Source organism: Cervus canadensis, chromosome 4 (genome assembly GCF_019320065.1).
Source record: "Cervus canadensis isolate Bull #8, Minnesota chromosome 4, ASM1932006v1, whole genome shotgun sequence".
NCBI lineage: Eukaryota > Metazoa > Chordata > Mammalia > Artiodactyla > Cervidae > Cervus > Cervus canadensis.
Window position 1 is genome coordinate 103368617 of NC_057389.1, and position 16545 is coordinate 103385161.

At 49.0% G+C, this 16545-nt stretch overlaps 1 protein-coding gene across 2 annotated transcripts; it reads left to right on the plus strand.

Moving 5' to 3' along the window:
- The first annotated feature begins 5321 nt into the window (after positions 1-5321).
- PGLS (6-phosphogluconolactonase) lies at positions 5322-14998 on the plus strand. 2 transcript variants are annotated; one of them, XM_043467280.1, is made up of 5 exons: positions 5338-5854; positions 9878-9985; positions 10450-10551; positions 10851-10991; positions 13282-14998. In XM_043467280.1, the coding sequence occupies exons 1-5, from the start codon at positions 5567-5569 to the stop codon at positions 13417-13419; spliced, it is 777 nt and encodes a 258-aa protein (XP_043323215.1). In that variant the 5' UTR covers positions 5338-5566; the 3' UTR covers positions 13420-14998. The 2 variants fall into 2 exon arrangements, with proteins under 2 accessions (XP_043323216.1, XP_043323215.1); XM_043467281.1 differs by lacking the exon at positions 10450-10551 and having other exon boundaries at positions 5322-5854.
- Positions 14999-16545: the final 1547 nt, after the last annotated feature.

A 16545-nucleotide genomic window follows, 5' to 3' on the forward strand; every position in this document is an offset into this window, starting at 1 on the left:
TGAAAATTGCTAGGTGCTAGGTGGGGGCACCCAGGGGGTGACTCTGGGGATGGATGGGGGTTGGATGAGTCCTGGACCAGCCTAAGAATGGATGAACTATTGTGGGGTGCTGGTCCTTCACTGCCCACAGTGCAAGGAAGGTGATGCAAGGTAGTGCCTTTGAGATGCCCAGTGAGGGTGAGAAAGATGTGTCGTGGTGGGGATGGAGGCCCCTGCTGTGCTGATAAGCAAGTGCATTCTGGGTAACATCCCTTCAGAAATCCGACCACCTGCAAAGGTGTCGTCCTGGTCCCTGTTGAACAGATGAGGACGCTGAAGGCACAGGGAGGGGAATGAAGTCACGGGGGCTCTGGTGAGGAAGTGGTCTAGTGGGGACCTTTCTCATTGCAAAGTCTGTCACTCTAGCTGCAACAGTGTAAGTCCTCTCCAGACCAGTAAGAAAATAATCCTGATGACTCAGGTTCCAGCTCTGTGTGTGTCTGCTCTTAAAAATTAATAAATTTTATTTATTAGGGCAGTTTGAGGTTTACAGAAGGTGAAGTTTACAGAAAAGTGAGCAGAAAGTACAGTTCTCATATGCCCTTTGACCGCTGTTTCCACTAGAATTAACATCTGACATTTGTGGGCTACATTTGTTACACCTGATGAGTTAATGTTGATACATTATTATTAAGCCAAGTCCGCAGTTTACATTAGGGTTACACTCTGTTGTACATTCTGTGGGTTCCAACAAATACATAATGGCTTGCAACCGCCGTTAGAGTATCACAAAGAATAGTTTCTCTTGCTCTAAAAATCCCATGTTCCATCTCATCACTCCTATCCCAACCTGTGGCAACCACTGATCTTTTTACTGTCTCCCTAGTTTTGCTTTTTCCAGACTGTCATGGATGGACTTGGAATCAAACTGGGTGTCATCTTTTCAGAGCGGCTTCTTTCATTTGAGGTTCCTCTATGCCTTCTTGTGGCTTGATAGATCTGTATTTTTTTTTTCATACCAAATTAGAAGCTCCGTGACTTGCCCCTGGGGACCCTCAGTAAATCAGGAGGAGAGATGGGAGCTGATGGTGCTCTGCCCCATGCTGCTCCTTTCTGGATGGGCCCTAGAAGAATGTGCAGAGAGAACGCCTGTACTTGTGGGAAGAGAAACGCCCCAGCCTGGTGTTGGCAAGTGTGCTGTGAGAGGCAGGGGCTGAGTGCACAAGGGACCAGGAAGAAGCAGCAGCTGCCCGAGAGGGCATATGAGGAGAGTTAGCGCCAAGAGCTTCCCGAGGATAGGGGGCTGCAGGCTGGGTCCCTGCCCCACACTCTTCTGGCGTCCCCACCACTTCGGGGAAGATTCCAGGCTCTTTGGCTAGAGCCTGCTGTCCTGCAGGCTGTTTTCCCTGTACCATAGATAATTGTTTCCAGCCTGTGTCTGGCTTCAATGCCTTCATTCCTATTGTTCCTTGTGCCCAAATCACTATTTTTAATTGAGCTAATTATTTAGGCCATAAATTCGCCCTTTTAAATTGTGCAACATGGTGGCTTTTAGTATATTCACGATGTTATGCAACCATCCCCTATGTCTAACTCCAAAACATTTTCGTCACCCCAAAAAACCCTCATATCCATTAGAAGTCACTGCCCATCCTCTGGCAACTACTACTTTCTGTCTCTGTGGATTTGTCTATTCTAGACACTTCATAGAAATGGAATCACAGTCTGTGACCTATGGTGTCTGACTTATTTTTCTCAGCATGTTTTTAGATTCATCAAAGTTGTAGTTCATTCCTTTTTATGGCCAAACAATATACCATTGTATGGGTAGACCACATTTTTTTTTTAACCACCAGCTGATGGACGTTGATTTCTTTTTTTTTGGGGGGGGGGGCTATTGTGAATAATGCTGCTGTGATCATTTGTGTAAGTTTTTGTGTGAACATATGTCCTGAATTCTCTTGGGTGTAAACCTAGGTGTGGAAATACTAGGTCACATGGTCACTATGTTTAACCTTTTGAGGAACTGCCAGACTGTTTTCCACAGTGACTGTATCACTTTATATTCCCACCAGCAGCAGTGTGTGAGTTCCAGTTTCCCACATCCTTGTCAGCACTTGCTGCTGCTGCTGCTGCTGCTGCTAAGTCACTTCAGTCGTGTCCGACTCTGTGTGATCCCATAGACGGCAGCCCACCAGGCTCCCCCGTCCCTGGGATTCTCCAGGCAAGAACATTGGAGTGGGTTGCCATTTCCTTCTCCAATGCGTGAAAGTGAAAAGTCAAAGTGAAGTCGCTCAGTCGTGTCCGACTCTTAGCGACCCCATGGACTGCAGCCCACCAGGCTCCTCCATCAATGGTATTTTCCAGGCAAGAGTACTGCAGTGGGGTGCCATTGCCTTCTCAGCACTTATTTTCTTTTATTTTGGCTGCACCGCTAGGCCTGCAGGATCTTAGTTCCCCAACAAGAGGCCGAAATTGCACCCCCTGCAGTGCAATCTTGGAGACTTAATCACTGGACTGCCAGGAAAGTTCTGTCTTTTTTATTGTGGTTATTTTAGTGGGTACCCAGTGATATCTCCTTGTAGTTTTGATTTGCATTTCTTGAGGGCTAATAAGCAGAACATCTTTTCATGTGTTTGTTGTTGTCTAGTTGCTAAGTCCTGTCTGATTCTTTGCCACCCCATGGATTGTAGCCCACCAGGTTCCATGGAATTCTCCAAGCAAGAATACTGGAATGGGTTACCATTTCCTTCTCCAGGGGGATCTTCCCAATCCAGGGATCAAATCTGCATCTCCTGCATTGGTAGGCAGTTTCTTTACCACTGAGCCACCTGGGAAGCCATCTGTATACCTTCTTTGAAAAGAAATGCCTATTCAGACCCTTTGCCCAGTTTTTAACTGGGTTATCTGTTTAAGTTGGAAGAGTTCTTAATATAATTCTGTATACTAAATCCTTATAAGATATGGTTTGCAAATTTCTCCTATCCTGTGGATTGTCTTTTCACTCTTTTGGTAGCATCCTTTGAAACATAAATATTTTTCATTTTGATGAAGCCCAGTTTATCTATTTGTCTTTTTTCTGGCCACACTAATTAATGCAGCATTTGGGAACTTAGTTCTGCAACCAGGGACTGAACCTGTGCTCCCTGCATGGAGTCTTAACTGCTGGACTGCCATGGAAGCCCCACTCTTGCTTTTGGAATCAATTTCTAACCCAAGGTCATAAAGATTGGTGCATCTATTTTCTAAGAAGAATGTTTTAGTTTTAGCCCTGACATTTAAATTTTTGTGTACGGTTTGAGGTGGGGATCTGTATTAGTTTTTTAGTGCTGAGGTGACAAACACCGCAAACTTGGTGGCTTAACACCAATTATCTTACAGTTCTGAATGTGGGAAGTCAGAACTGGATCTTACTTGGCTAAAATCAAGCTTTGGCAGGGCTGCATTCCTTCTGGAGTTTCTGAGACAATCCACTTCCTTGCCTTTTCCAGCATTTAGAAACTGCCTGCATTCCTTGACTCATGGCCTCTTTCTCCATCTTCAAAGCCATCAACAGTGGGTTGAGTCTTTTTCATGCTGTCATTTCTCTGGTCCTCCTCCTCCTGCCTCCTCCTCCCATTTTCAGTGACCCTTGTGATGATATTGTGCTTATCCATGTAATCTCTCCTAAGGACAGGTGATTAGCAACCTAATTCAATCTGCAACCTTCATTTCGCCCTGCCAAATAACCTAACAAATTCAGATTTAGGGAACAAGGATGTGGACACCATTGGGGGACTATTTTTCTGCCTACCACAGGGTTCAACTTCATTCTTTTGCATGTGACTGTCTAATTTTCCCAGCACCAGTTGTTGAAAAGACTATTCTTTTCGTATTGAATGCTTCTGGCACCCTTGTTGAAGAGTCACTGATCACAGACATATGGTTTGTTGTTGTTCTAGCTCAGCTCTATTCCATTGATATATATGTCTATTGTATGTCAACACCACAGTTTGATTCCCATAGCTTTGTAGTAAGTTTGAAATCAAGAAGTGTGAGTCCTCCAATTTAGTTCTTCAAGACTGGTTGGCTATTTGGGGCCCCCTGCAATTCCTCATGAATTTTAGAATCAGTTTGCTGATATCTCAAAAAATGCTCTCAGAATTTTGACAGGGATTACATCATGTTTACAGACCAATTTGGGGATTGTTGCTATCTTAACAGCTTTCCCATGTGGTTCAGTGGTAAAGAATCTGCCTGCCCACGCAGAAGACGCAGGAGTCACGGCTTTGGTCCCTGGGTTGGGAAGATTTCCTGGAGAAGGAAATGGTAACCCACTCCAGTATTCCTGCCTGGAAAATCCCATGGACAGAGGAGCTTGGCGGGCTACAGTCCGTAGGGTCAGACACAACTGAGCACAAGCACTCATGCTATCTTAACAATATGAAGTTTCCCAATCCACGATATGGGATGTTTTTCCATTTATTAACATCATATTTTAAGTTACTTTTCGGCAAAGTTTTACAGTTTTCAGCGTATAAGTCTTGCACCTCTTTTGCTAAAATTCTTAAGTATTTTATTCTCTTTGCTGCTGTTATAAATGGAACTGTTTTCTTAATTTGCTACTTCTTTGAAAGATGCACTACCTATGCAAATCTCATTGCACTTATTACACTATCCTAAACTCTCAGGTTCTGAGCTTGTCCAGCTGCCCTAACCCACCAGACCTTCTGCCCCTTCCAATTCTCCTTGCTCATGTTATTCCCTGAATATTATATCTCATCGGGCTTCCCTCATGGCTCAGTGGGTAAAGAATCTGCCTGCAATGCAGGGGACCCCGGTTCGATTCCTGGGTCAGGAAGATCCCCTGGAGAAGAAAATAACAACCCACTCCAGTATTCTTGCCTGGAGAATCCCATGGACAGAGGAGCCTGGCAGGCTACAGTCCATGGGGTCGCAAAGATCGGACACGACTTAGCGACTAAACCACCACCATTGTATCTTATCAGCCAAGGCCCACTTGTCTCAGTTTGGGAGCTTCTCCAGGCAAGACCCAGAGGGGAGGAGGTCTCCACAGAGAACATGCAGGAGAAATTCAACACAGCTCCTACACTGTGCCACAGTTCAGGAGGCTGAGAGGACTCTGTGAACAAACCAAATACACCCGTCCTTATAAAGTATATACTTTAAAATACATAATTATACTTTAAAGAGAGAAACAGCAAATACCAACAAGATAAACGTGCTAATTCAGAAATTTCAAAGTCCACCAAAATGCACGCCCTCCAAGAAATCGGCTCCCTCCAACCCCACCCCAGGGCTCCCTCATTGCGAGTCTCGAAGCTCTGAACTCCGCTCTCTAGCCCCGCCCTGATATCGGGAAGTAGAGCTCAGCTGCACCTACTCTGCCTGCTCCAGCCCAGGAAAAAGCTCCATGATCAGGCAAAAAAAATCAATGAGCGCATCAGGACCCACTGCCCGGCCCCCCCGGGACGTCGTTCGTGGGTCTGCGCATGTGCTACAGGCACCTGGGTAGCAGGACTGGCGTTCACGCAGGCGCACTCGTGGCCGCCGGAAGGGCTTCCTCCTCCCTGCCACCGCCGTCGCCATGGCCGCGCCGGCCCCCCGCCTCATCTCTGTCTTCTCGAGCCCGCAGGAGCTGGCTGCGTCACTGGCCCAACTGGTAGTGCAGCAGGCAGCAAGCTGCCTGGCGGATGCCGGCGCCCGCTTCACGCTCGGCTTGTCCGGCGGCAGCCTTGTCTCCATGCTGGCCCGCGAGCTGCCCGCTGCCGCCGCCCCCGCTGGACCCGCTAGCCTCGCGCGCTGGACGCTGGGCTTCTGCGACGAGCGTCTTGTGCCCTTCGAGCACGCCGAGAGCACGTACGGCCTCTACCGGGTGAGAGCTACGGGGGCCGCCGGGGGTCACGCCGAGAGGGCCGCGCACATCGCCTGGACCCGGCTACGGAGGCCACCGGGGGTCATTTCGAAAAGGCCGCGCCCACCGCCTGAACCGGGCGACGAGAGTTATGCAGGGTAGACACCGTGCCCTTTGCCTGGACCGGAGCTGGGAATGGTCTGCTGGGTGCCCTGAGGTTCCGTCTGGGTGCACCTCCACTGCCCCCCGGGTGGACCGGTGATGCCTTGTTTGTGTGTGTGCTCTGTCGCTGAGTCGTATGCGCTTCAGGTAGCCAAGCAGAGGGAATGACATGAGCAAAAGCATAGAGGCAGAGCAGAGTGGTCCATTCCAGGGACTTCGAGAAGGTCAGACGCTGCAGGCTAGTAAGTGCAGAGGCCGAGTTAGGGAAGAGCCAGGTAGGCGGGATCTGGTGTGGAAATTGGACCTCTGTTTCCCCATCTCTAACCTGGCGAATTCTCTTTGATCTCCACTCTGTTTGTGGTGCTGACAACTCCGTGGCTGGTTATTTTTGGCCTGGGGCCCCAGACTCCTATAGAATCAGGGGAACCCCCACCCCCCATTTTATAAGCAGGGAAACTGAGGCCTGGAGGAGCTATGATCTGAGCTGCCCTTCACCCCCCCACTTTGAATCAACTCTTCCTGCCATGGTGGGAGAAGGTAAACCCACCCAGGGAGGTGTGGGAGGGGTGGGTTTGGCCAGAAGCCTCAGGTTGCTCAGGTCTTGGGTGTGTTGAGTTCTCTTCGCAAAGGAGCTTGAGCTGGTTTTTTGTTTGTTTGGTGATAAGGAAGGTTTACTGATTACCATGGCTTTATCCACATCATCTCATGAAACCCCACAAGTGCCTATGAGGCGGGGGCTGTTAGCACCTGCATTTCATAGATGGAGAAACTGAAGCCAGACAAGGAGAGTCACCTAGTGACCATGGAGGAAGCTGGGGTATGAACCTGCCTGGCAGAACCCCCAGAGAGCACCTGGGACACATTTCAGGGGCAGGGGCCACTCTCAAGTCTGCTGTCCTGTGTGTCTTCCCCTAGAGCTTAATTTAAAAGTGAGCTCGTGGTCACTTTTTTTTACTTTGCCAGACTTTGAAAGATTTTTAAAATTTTATTTTTAAAGTTTTTTTTTTTTGATGTGGACCATTTTTAAAGCCTTCATTGAATTTGTTACAATATTGCTTCTGTTTTATGTTCTGATTTTTTGGCACTAAGGCATGTGTGATCTTAGCTCCCTGGCCAGGGACAGAACCCATATTCCCTGCGTTGGAAGAGGATGTCTTAACCACTGGACCATCAGGGAGGTCCCTGAGAGACTTTTAATTAGGAAAGCCATATTTGCTGAAGTAACAGAATCCTAACAAACAGTCAAAGAGAAAGTTGGAAGGATATTCAGTGTGTGTGTGTGTGTGTGTGTGTGTGTGTCCTTGTATCCAGCACTAGGGACAGTTCCCTCATAGGGCTCATAGTGGGGTGGGGCATCAACACACAGGGCAACAAGAGTGGAAATCCACTCATAGCCGCCATGTAATGCAGTTTGGACGAAAGATAACAGTGTGAGATGATGGGGACTTCCCTGGTAGTACAGTGGCTAAGACTCCACGCTCCCAGTGTCGGGGGGCGGGGGGGGGGGGGGCTGGGTTTGATCCCTGGTCAGGGAACTTAGATCCTGCATGCTACAATGAAGATCAAAGATGCCAAGTGCTGCAATTAAGACCCAGTCCAGCCAAATATTTTTTAAAAACAGCGTGAGATGATAAGTGTCAGGGGAGAAGGGAGAGCACCCTTCAGTCAGGGCACTGGGGCGCTCTGAGGAGGTGACATTTAGGCAGCGACCGGGAGGATATGAGGAGCTGGCCACAGGTAAGCTGGGGCAGAGGATACAGCAGAGGCAAAAGCTATGCGGTGGGAACCGATGTGGGGCGAGGATTTGCTCCTGCCAGTTTCCCCAGGAAGGGAATCATTAGTTTCCTGGGGCTGTGGTAGCAAAGTACTAACCAATGGGTAGCTTAAAACAACAGGCATTGATTCACAGTTCTGGAGGCCAGAAGTTCAAAATAAAAGTGTCAGCAGTCCCATGCTCCCTCCAAAGGCTCTCAGGGAGGAGGCTTCCTTGCCTCTTCCAGCTTCTGGGGGTTCCAGGTGTTTCTTGGCTTGTGGCCACATCACTCCAATCTCTGCCTCTGTTTCTGCGTCACTTGTTCATCTGCTTCTCTCTTTGTGTCCTCTTCTTGTAAGGACACAAGTCTTTGAATTTAGGGCCTATCCTAATGCCCCATGACCTCATCTATACTAATGACAACTGCAAAGGCCCTCTTTCTAAATAAGGCCACATTCTTTTTTCTAAATAAGGCCACATTCTTTTTTAAAATAAAAATTAATTAGTTAATTTTTTTTGGCTTTTCTAGGTCTCTGTTGCGGCATGGGCTTTCCTCTAGTTGTGACAAGCGAGGACTACTCTAGTTGCAGTGCACGGGCTATTCTTCTTGTAGTGGCTTCTCCTGTTACGGAGTTCGGGCTTCAGTAATTGTGGCTCCTAGGCTCTAAAGCACAGGCTCAGTTGCCCCGCGGCACGTGGGATCACCCCAAATTAGAGATCAAAGCCGTGTCTCCTGCATTGGCAGGCGGATTCTTTACCACTGAGCCACCAGGGGAAGTCCACATTCTGAGATTCCAGGTGGACGTGAATTTGGCGGGGGGGAGTCACTAAGCATCATGCTACCGGGATGCAGAGGCCTTCCTCTCCTGGAGGAGGGACCCCAGGCAGTTGGGGTTCTCTGAGCATGAATGGTTCACCCTGTACCATGGGCCTTCTGCTGTCCAGGCTGGGAGGAAGAGCTGGGCCCACCTTCCTGGGGATGGTTCCTCAGTGCCTGCAAAGTGTTTATAGAGAACCCACCCGATCAACCAGCAGTTCCAGTTCTAGGAACCTGCCAAACTGAGGTCCAGCCTGAGGAGGAGGAAATGGCTCTGAGCCTCCAGGGGGAGGGCAGCTACGAAGGGGACTCAGGTGACAGAAATAGGGCACCCGTACTCCCCCCTGACTTCACTCAGTACAATCCCCAAGGGTGTGTGTAGATAGGCACCTTGGGCAAAGCTGGTCTTTCCAGCAATGGATCTGTCTGATCGTGCTCCTCCCCAGCTCACATACCCTCCTTGGCTCCCTGTTACAGAGCCTGCACTCCGCAGGCCAGCATTTGGTGGGGAGTCAGCACCATAAGTTCTGGCTGGTTTATCCCATGTCCTTGCTGCCTTCCCCCTCTGCTCCAAACACTATATTTTTGTTGTTTACCTGCTTTTACTTTGTGGGTCAGCCCGGTATTGCCTTGGCTGAGCTAGGCCCTGCCCAAAAGGAGGCACCAAGGTGGGGGTTGCTAGCATCCATCCCAGAGCAGATCAAAGGCCATGGGGCTCATCTCTGCGGGAAAGGGCTGGAGCCTTCTGCCTTGCAGGACTCCTGACTCCAGATACTTCTGCATTAAACCCACCGATCATAGGCTGGGGTGCTTGCTATGGGCTGGGCATGCTCACCCTGTTGTGCAACCCAGAAGAGATATCAGTGCTTACCACAGTTACGTGTCACACCCCCAAGCAGCAGTTGGGGAAGGTGCAGGCAGAGGTGGCTGCTCAGAGGAGGCAGCTTGAGGGATGTGTAAGAGTTTCCCGGGCAGGATCAAGAACTGGTGTACCTGCTGAGGCATGGAGGTCAGCAGGACCTCCTGGAGTGCTGAGGGGGGCTAGGTTTTATCCTGAAGCCCAAAGGACCCTGCACATTTACAAACAGGATCCTGGTGTGACCAGACAGGTGCAGGCCGGAGCCAGGAGACCTCCAATCACCGGGGACTTGAAAGACCTCTGGCGGGATGCCGCTGGGATCCTCACTCACACAGGAAGTGGGTATAGGACAGTCGTGTCCTAACCTGGAGGATCCAGGTAGTCCCAGGGGTAAGCCCCGTGCCCCCACTGACTGTGTTTCTGTTGGTGACACTGTGCCTCTGTCCACTGCAGACCCACCTGCTCTCCAAGCTCCCTATCTTCGACAGCCAGGTGATCACCATCAACCCCGAGCTGCCTGTGGAGGAGGCGGCTGAGGACTATGCCAAGAAGCTGAGACAGGTGAGCCCCTTGGAGCCGCTGCAGGAAGACCTCATCCACCCAGTGGGCTCTCCCAGGGTGATGGAGTAAGCCTTCTGGTGACACTGAGTGGTCATCACTGGCACAAACTCTCCCTGGGGGCAGTCAGGAGACCCAGTCTCACCCTTGGCAGACCCCTTTGAGGATCCCCCTCTCTCTGAGAGGCCACAGCCCTGCTCTGGGGGAACCCCCAAAGGCAGCCTCACCCCTGGTAGTAGGCCTGGGTATTCACATCTTGGGGACAGCTGCATCCCCAGATTGTCAGGCCATTGAGACAGTGAAATGTGGAGCCTTGTAGATGAATAGAGTTCCTTTTTTTTTTTTTGCAGATGAGGCTGAGCCTTGCTTACTGTGTTACAGCAGCTTGTTTTTCTGACAACTGTTTCTTTGTGTCCTCTGAGCTCTTCCCTCACAACTTCTCAGGGCTGTCTTCTTTCCCCACCCAGGCCTTCCAAGGGGACTCCATCCCGGTTTTTGACCTGCTGATTCTGGGTGTGGGTCCTGATGGCCACACCTGCTCACTCTTCCCAGACCACCCCCTCCTGCAGGTGAGCACACCCACGAAGGCCCTGCTCACATCTGAGCCCCGACCTCTGCCATCTGGGGCTTCCAGAGGGTTGGGCGGTGCCTGCAGCGTGGTGTGAGTCAGCCTCGGGCAACAGGCGTGCCCACTGGGGCTTGACCCTTCTGAGCCTCAGCTCACCCATCAAAACAGGGGCCTTCAGTCAAGTACCACAGAATTAGCAGGGTGGGATGGAAGGATGGCTGGACGGTGCCTGGCCTGTGTGAGTCCTCAGGAAGTCAAGTGATGTTTTCCTGTTTCCACCTTCGGCCTCCCTGCCCCCAGGAGCGGGAGAAAATTGTGGCCCCCATCAGCGACTCCCCGAAACCACCTCCGCAGCGCGTGACCCTCACTCTTCCCGTGCTGAACGCAGCCCGAACGGTCATCTTTGTGGCGACAGGAGAAGGCAAGGCAGCTGTTCTGAAGGTAACAGTGAGGGCCCCCTTCCCTAGAAGGTTGTAGGCAGAGAATGTGATCCCAGACACTATTGTGCTGAAAGCACCAGATCCCAAGGTATTTCGGTAATTCTTGGGTTGAAGGAGAGATGAAAACTGCAAATACAGGCTAGTTAGGGGTTAACAATTATGAATTGAAATTGACAAGATACAGCCAAGATGGCTCAGAGGCAAATTCATAGCACTTAATGTGTATACATATATATTTCATTACTAACTAGAAAACAATTGAAATAAACCAATCAAGCACTTTAGAATGAGAACAAAGGAAAATAACATAAATCTAAGAAAAGTCAGAGGAAGGAATAAGTGAGATTGAAATCACTGAATTGGCTCATATTCTTAAAAACTTAATGGTAAATAGATTGATAACATAGAGCCATACATAGACAAAGCCATAACACAGACATAGATCCGTAACATAACAACCACCCCTGGCAAAACTGGAGAAAAAATCATATGTAGTAGGAATAAGTTAAAAAAAAAAAAAAGAAAAAAGTAGGAATAAGAAAAAAGGTATAGTTATACATAATATATTAGGAAAATATAAAATTAATGAATTTACATTGGGCTACCCTGGTGGGTCGGTGGTAAAGAATCCTTCTGCCAGTGCAAGAGACATGGGGTTCAATCCCTGATCTAGGAAGATCCCACATGCCGTGGGGCAGCTAAGCCCGTGCATCACAGCTACTGAGTGTGATCTAGACCCCACGTGCTGCAGCTCCTGGGCCCACATGCCCTAGAGCCCAGCTCCACAGCAAGCGAAGCCACTGCAATGGAAGTGCCTGTCCCACCGCTAGAGAGTAGCCCCCACTCGCCACAACTAGAGAAAAAGCCCACGCAGCAGTTTAGACCCACCACAGCCAAAAATAAACAAATAAAACCACATTTTAAAAATCATAAAATGGATATTAAAAATAAATTTAAAAATACTTTAATTACTATCACTGAAAAGACCCGATGACTATGGAAGAAACTAGACATATTTTTTTTTCTTTTAAAATTTGTTTTAAATATCATCTTTGCCACTTACTGTGTGACCTAAGGCAAAAATTATTTAGCCTCTCCTTGCATCATTTTCTCATCTGTAGAATGGAAATACCAAAAGTAACTAACTGTTGTGATTTAGTCACTAAGTCGTGCCCAACTCTTGCGACCCCATGGACAGTAGTCCACCAGGCTTCTATAGACATATTTTTAAAGATAAATAAGTAACAATTCTTCCAGCAAGTGTTGGGCCCAGATGTCTTCATGAGGGTGGCCAATGTTAGGGTTCAGGTTGTAGACTCCAGCAGACCCAGTGTTCCTGCCAGTGATACCCAGCTTGGCCTTAGATGGTCACTGAACCCTACCCCCGCCCCACCAAGCCTCAGCTTTCCCATCTGCAAGGTGGGCTGGCAAGGTTCCTCCCCATGGACCTCCTGAGGGTCAGTTAAGGCAGCTCCAACCCACAGTCCACTCACAGGACTCAGCCTCAGCTTCCCGGCCTGTAAAAAGAGGGGTGAGAAAGAGGCAACCCTGCAGGACTGTGGTCAGAAGTGAGCAAGTTAATGACTCAGAGTGCTTGCAGCAGACCCAGCTGGCAGAGAGTGCTACTTCCCATGCTCGCTGACCCCACCACAGCTAGAGGGACTGAATCCTCCTGACAGCCAAGCAGGCTTTTGACCTTTTGAAGCGGTTGGGAGAAAAAGCAAAAGAGGAGGAGTATTCTTTGGTGTGTGAAAATGTTACAGAATTCAGATTTCAATGTCCACGAATAAAGATTTGTTGGAACCTGGCCACACCCACTTGGCAAAGAGTCATCTGCTGGTACTTTTGCCCTGTAACCGCAGAGCTGAGTAGTTGCAACAGAGGTGGGGTGTGATCTGCAGAACTGAAATAGTGACTCTCTGGTCTTGGCAGAAAAGGTGTTCTGGAGACTTCCCTGGTGGTCTAGTGGCTAAGACTCCATGCTCCCGATGCAGGGGGCGTGGGTTTGATCCATGGTCAGGGAACTACATCCCACGTGCTGCAATTAAAGATGCCCAGTGCTGTAGTTAAGACCTGGTGCAGCCAAATAAATATTTTTTTTTAATGTGTTAAAAAAAAAAAAAAGTGTGCTGACCCCACTGTTAAACAGTCAAAGATGATAAAAAAGAAGAGCCCCGTCTCTGGTGAATGCTTGAAGCCAGGACATCTGGGAAGGGTGATCTCACCTCCTGAGGGTTGGAGAGGTCTGAGGGGTGCAGGGGGGACCCCACGCTTCTGCCCTCTCCACACAGCGCATTTTGGAGGACAAGGAGGAGAACCCACTCCCCGCCGCACTGGTCCAGCCCAGCACTGGGAAACTTTGCTGGTTTCTGGACGAGGCAGCAGCTCGACTCCTGACTGTGCCCTTCGAGAAGCATTCCACTCTGTAACCCGTGCCGAGAGATGCTACCGCTGTGACTGTGTGCAGTCCCAGGGGCCTGGGACCTTCTGGGGCTGGGCCCCACTGCCGGCCCACTCCAGGCTTCATTTTTGAAAAGCTGAGTGGTGCCACTGGAAGCCAGTAGGGTCTGGCCACCAGGCCCGCCCAGGGGCTTAGCCTGTGGGCCGTGGCTCTGGGTGACTCAGATATTAAAAGGAGCATCTGTTTGAATTTCCACTGTCTCGTGGTCCTTGGTGGGTGGTGGGACCATCGGTCTCCAGGTGGCGCGCCTGACTCGTAACAGTCATCCCAGCCTGTGGGGGGCAGGGACGGGCATCCATGAGTGTCCTGGGCCTGCCATAGCCAAGTACCACACGTCAGGTGTCTTAAAACAAGTGCAGGTCACTGTCTCACAGTTCACAAGGCCAGGAGCCTGAAATCTAGGTGTCGGGAAGGTTGGATCCTTCTAGAGGCTCTGCAGGAGAGTCTGTCCCAGGTCTCTCGTGGCTTCTGGTTGCCGCTGGCAGTTCTTCACCTTTCTTGGCTCGTAGGCGCATCACTCCAGCGTCTGCCTCTCTTGTCACATGGCCTTCTCTCTGTGTCTTTCCGTGTCCTGTCCTTTTCTTTTTTTCTTTTGGTTTGTCCTATTTTTTTCTTTGGCCATGCTCCTAGGTTTATGGCATCTCAGTTCCCAGGCCAAGGATTGAACCTGGGCCACAACAGGGGAAGCCCAGAATCCTAACCACTGGGCCACCACTCACTCCCATCCTCTCCTGATAAGGACCCCTGTCCTGGGACATAAGGCCACCCTCAGTCCTAAATCTTGAGAGTTCGTCTCAAGAGCCTTAATTCATTATGTCTATAAAAATGCTTCTTCCAAATAAGATCTCATTCTGAAGTTTCAAGGGTTAGGACATGGACTTAACTTTTTTTTTTTTAACCGTATTAAAATAACACATAACATAAAGTTTACCATCTTAACCATTTTTATACAATTCAGTGGTTTCAAATACATTTACACTTTTAAGCAGCCATCACTGCCATCCATCCCCATAATTCTTTTCATCTTGTAAACCTAAAACTCTGTATTTGGGACTTCCCTGGTGGTCCAATGGCTAAGACTCTGTGCTCCCAATGCAGGCGGCCCGGGTTCAATCACTGGTCAGGCAGCTAGATCCTACATGCCGCAACTGAGACCCAGTGCAGCCAAATAATTAAATAAAAATAATATATGTATAAATATGTGTATATATTTATTTATTTAAAAACTGTATGCTTATTAAATGCTCACTTTCTATCCTCTCCGCTCCCCAGCCCTGGCAAGCACCATTCTGTTTTCTGTCTTTATGATTTTTTTTTAAGTATAGTTGATTTACAATGCTGTATTAATTTCCACTGTACAGTACATTATTCAGTCACACATGCATATACATTTTCTATATTCTTTTCCATCCATGGTTTACCGCAGGATATTAAATGTTGTTCTCTGTGCTATACGGGAGGACCTTATTGCTTATTCTCTATCTTTATGATTTTGACTACTCTTAAGTGCTTCATATAATTAAAATCATACAGTATTTGTATTGATGTGATGGGCTTATTTCACTCTGCGTGGTGTCCTCAGGACTCATCCATGTTGTAGTGTGTGTGAACTTCCTCTTTAAAATACGATCATATCATATTTCAGTTATTTATTCATCAGTCAGCAGACACTTGGGTTACTGCTGTGTTTGCTATTGTGAAGAATGCTGCTGTGAACAAGGGTGGACAAATATCTCTTCCAGAGCCTACTGTCAATTCTTTTCAATAGACATCCGGAAGTGGAATTGCGGGGTCATATGCATATGGTAATTCTATTTTTAATTTTTGGAGGACCCTCCGTATTGTCTTCCATAGCACTTGTATCATTTTTATATTCCTGCCAACAGGACACAAGGATTCCAATTTCTCCACATCCTGGCTCACGCTTGTTTTCTGGTTTCTTGATAGTGACCTGTAGACGTTACCCTTTGGGGGGACACAGTTCGACCCTGTCCACACTGACTTGGCCGAACTCCCGCTGCAAACCCAGGGCCAGGGTGACTTCTGCAGCTGGCCGTGCTGCAGGCCTGCTCAGAACCTTGAATGCCCGAGGCACTGCTTCTTTGCCTCAGGGCCACAGCATTTCCCCAGTGTGTCTGCTTATGGCCCACCCGGCTCCAGGGGCCAGGGCAAGCTGGTGGGCAAGGGGCATGGGAACTGAAACCTCAAATCCGAAACCACAGAAAGTGAAGTTTCTTTCAACATCTTGTCTGGGTTGATCACTCAGATGTGAGAGTGAGGAAGTGGGACCAATTCTGAACGGAAACCGAGGAAGGTGGAGGAGAGGTTTGGAAGGAAAGCAACCCAGCCATGACCTTGGGCAACAGCAGGTGTCATGACCCCTGAAGCCGTAGGTGGAGGCTGAGAAGTGGAGGGAAAGTGATGAGACAGTTACAAAGACCCCATGTGGTGGGTCCTGCCTGAGGCGTGTCACTTCTGTACCCCCTCTGTTCCTGCTCCAGACCTGCCTGTGGCTCCCCTTGCATTCATGGGAAACCCATCCTTCTCACTCGACCCACAAGCCCACATGTGGCGCCTGCAATTCCCCACCCTCCTACCTCACATCTACCCCCCATTCACTCTCCTCCAATCCATCCACCTTGGGTTCTTCCTGGAACCAGCCAAGTCCATTCCCACCTCAGGGCCTTTGCATGTGTTGGGCCTGCTGCTCGGTATTCTTTTTCGTCCAGCTTTTTGCACGGCTTGGCCCTTGTTTCCTTCAGATCTTGGTGCACCATAACTTCCCTGACCTCTCCTTGCCCCTAGCATTTTCTTTTTTTTCCTATTCCATATTTCTCCCTTATCCATACTGTCTGACAGTTTTGTTGTTGTGCTAACCAATGGTCCATGGGGGCTGGACCGTGTGGTCTGTTTTGCCCATGTCTGCATCCCCTGCTCAGGGATGGCACTCAGGCTATTATGGAGTGATGTTGAAATCAGAAATTCTGGGGAATTGGTGAAGATTACAGTCAGATGTTCCTGGTTTAAGAAAAATGGAGATTTAGTTTTCCTCTGGAGGGAGGCAACCCAGAACTGGTGGAGCAATGTCATGAAC

Bases quoted from the DNA above. Each gene is read 5' to 3' on its own strand.
- PGLS (XM_043467280.1), top strand. From the start codon at position 5,567: ATGGCCGCGCCGGCCCCCCGCCTCATCTCTGTCTTCTCGAGCCCGCAG. The intron at 10,552-10,850 runs GTGAGCACACCC...CCCTGCCCCCAG, and splicing joins CAGACCACCCCCTCCTGCAG to GAGCGGGAGAAAATTGTGGC. The intron at 10,992-13,281 runs GTAACAGTGAGG...CTCTCCACACAG, and splicing joins GCAAGGCAGCTGTTCTGAAG to CGCATTTTGGAGGACAAGGA.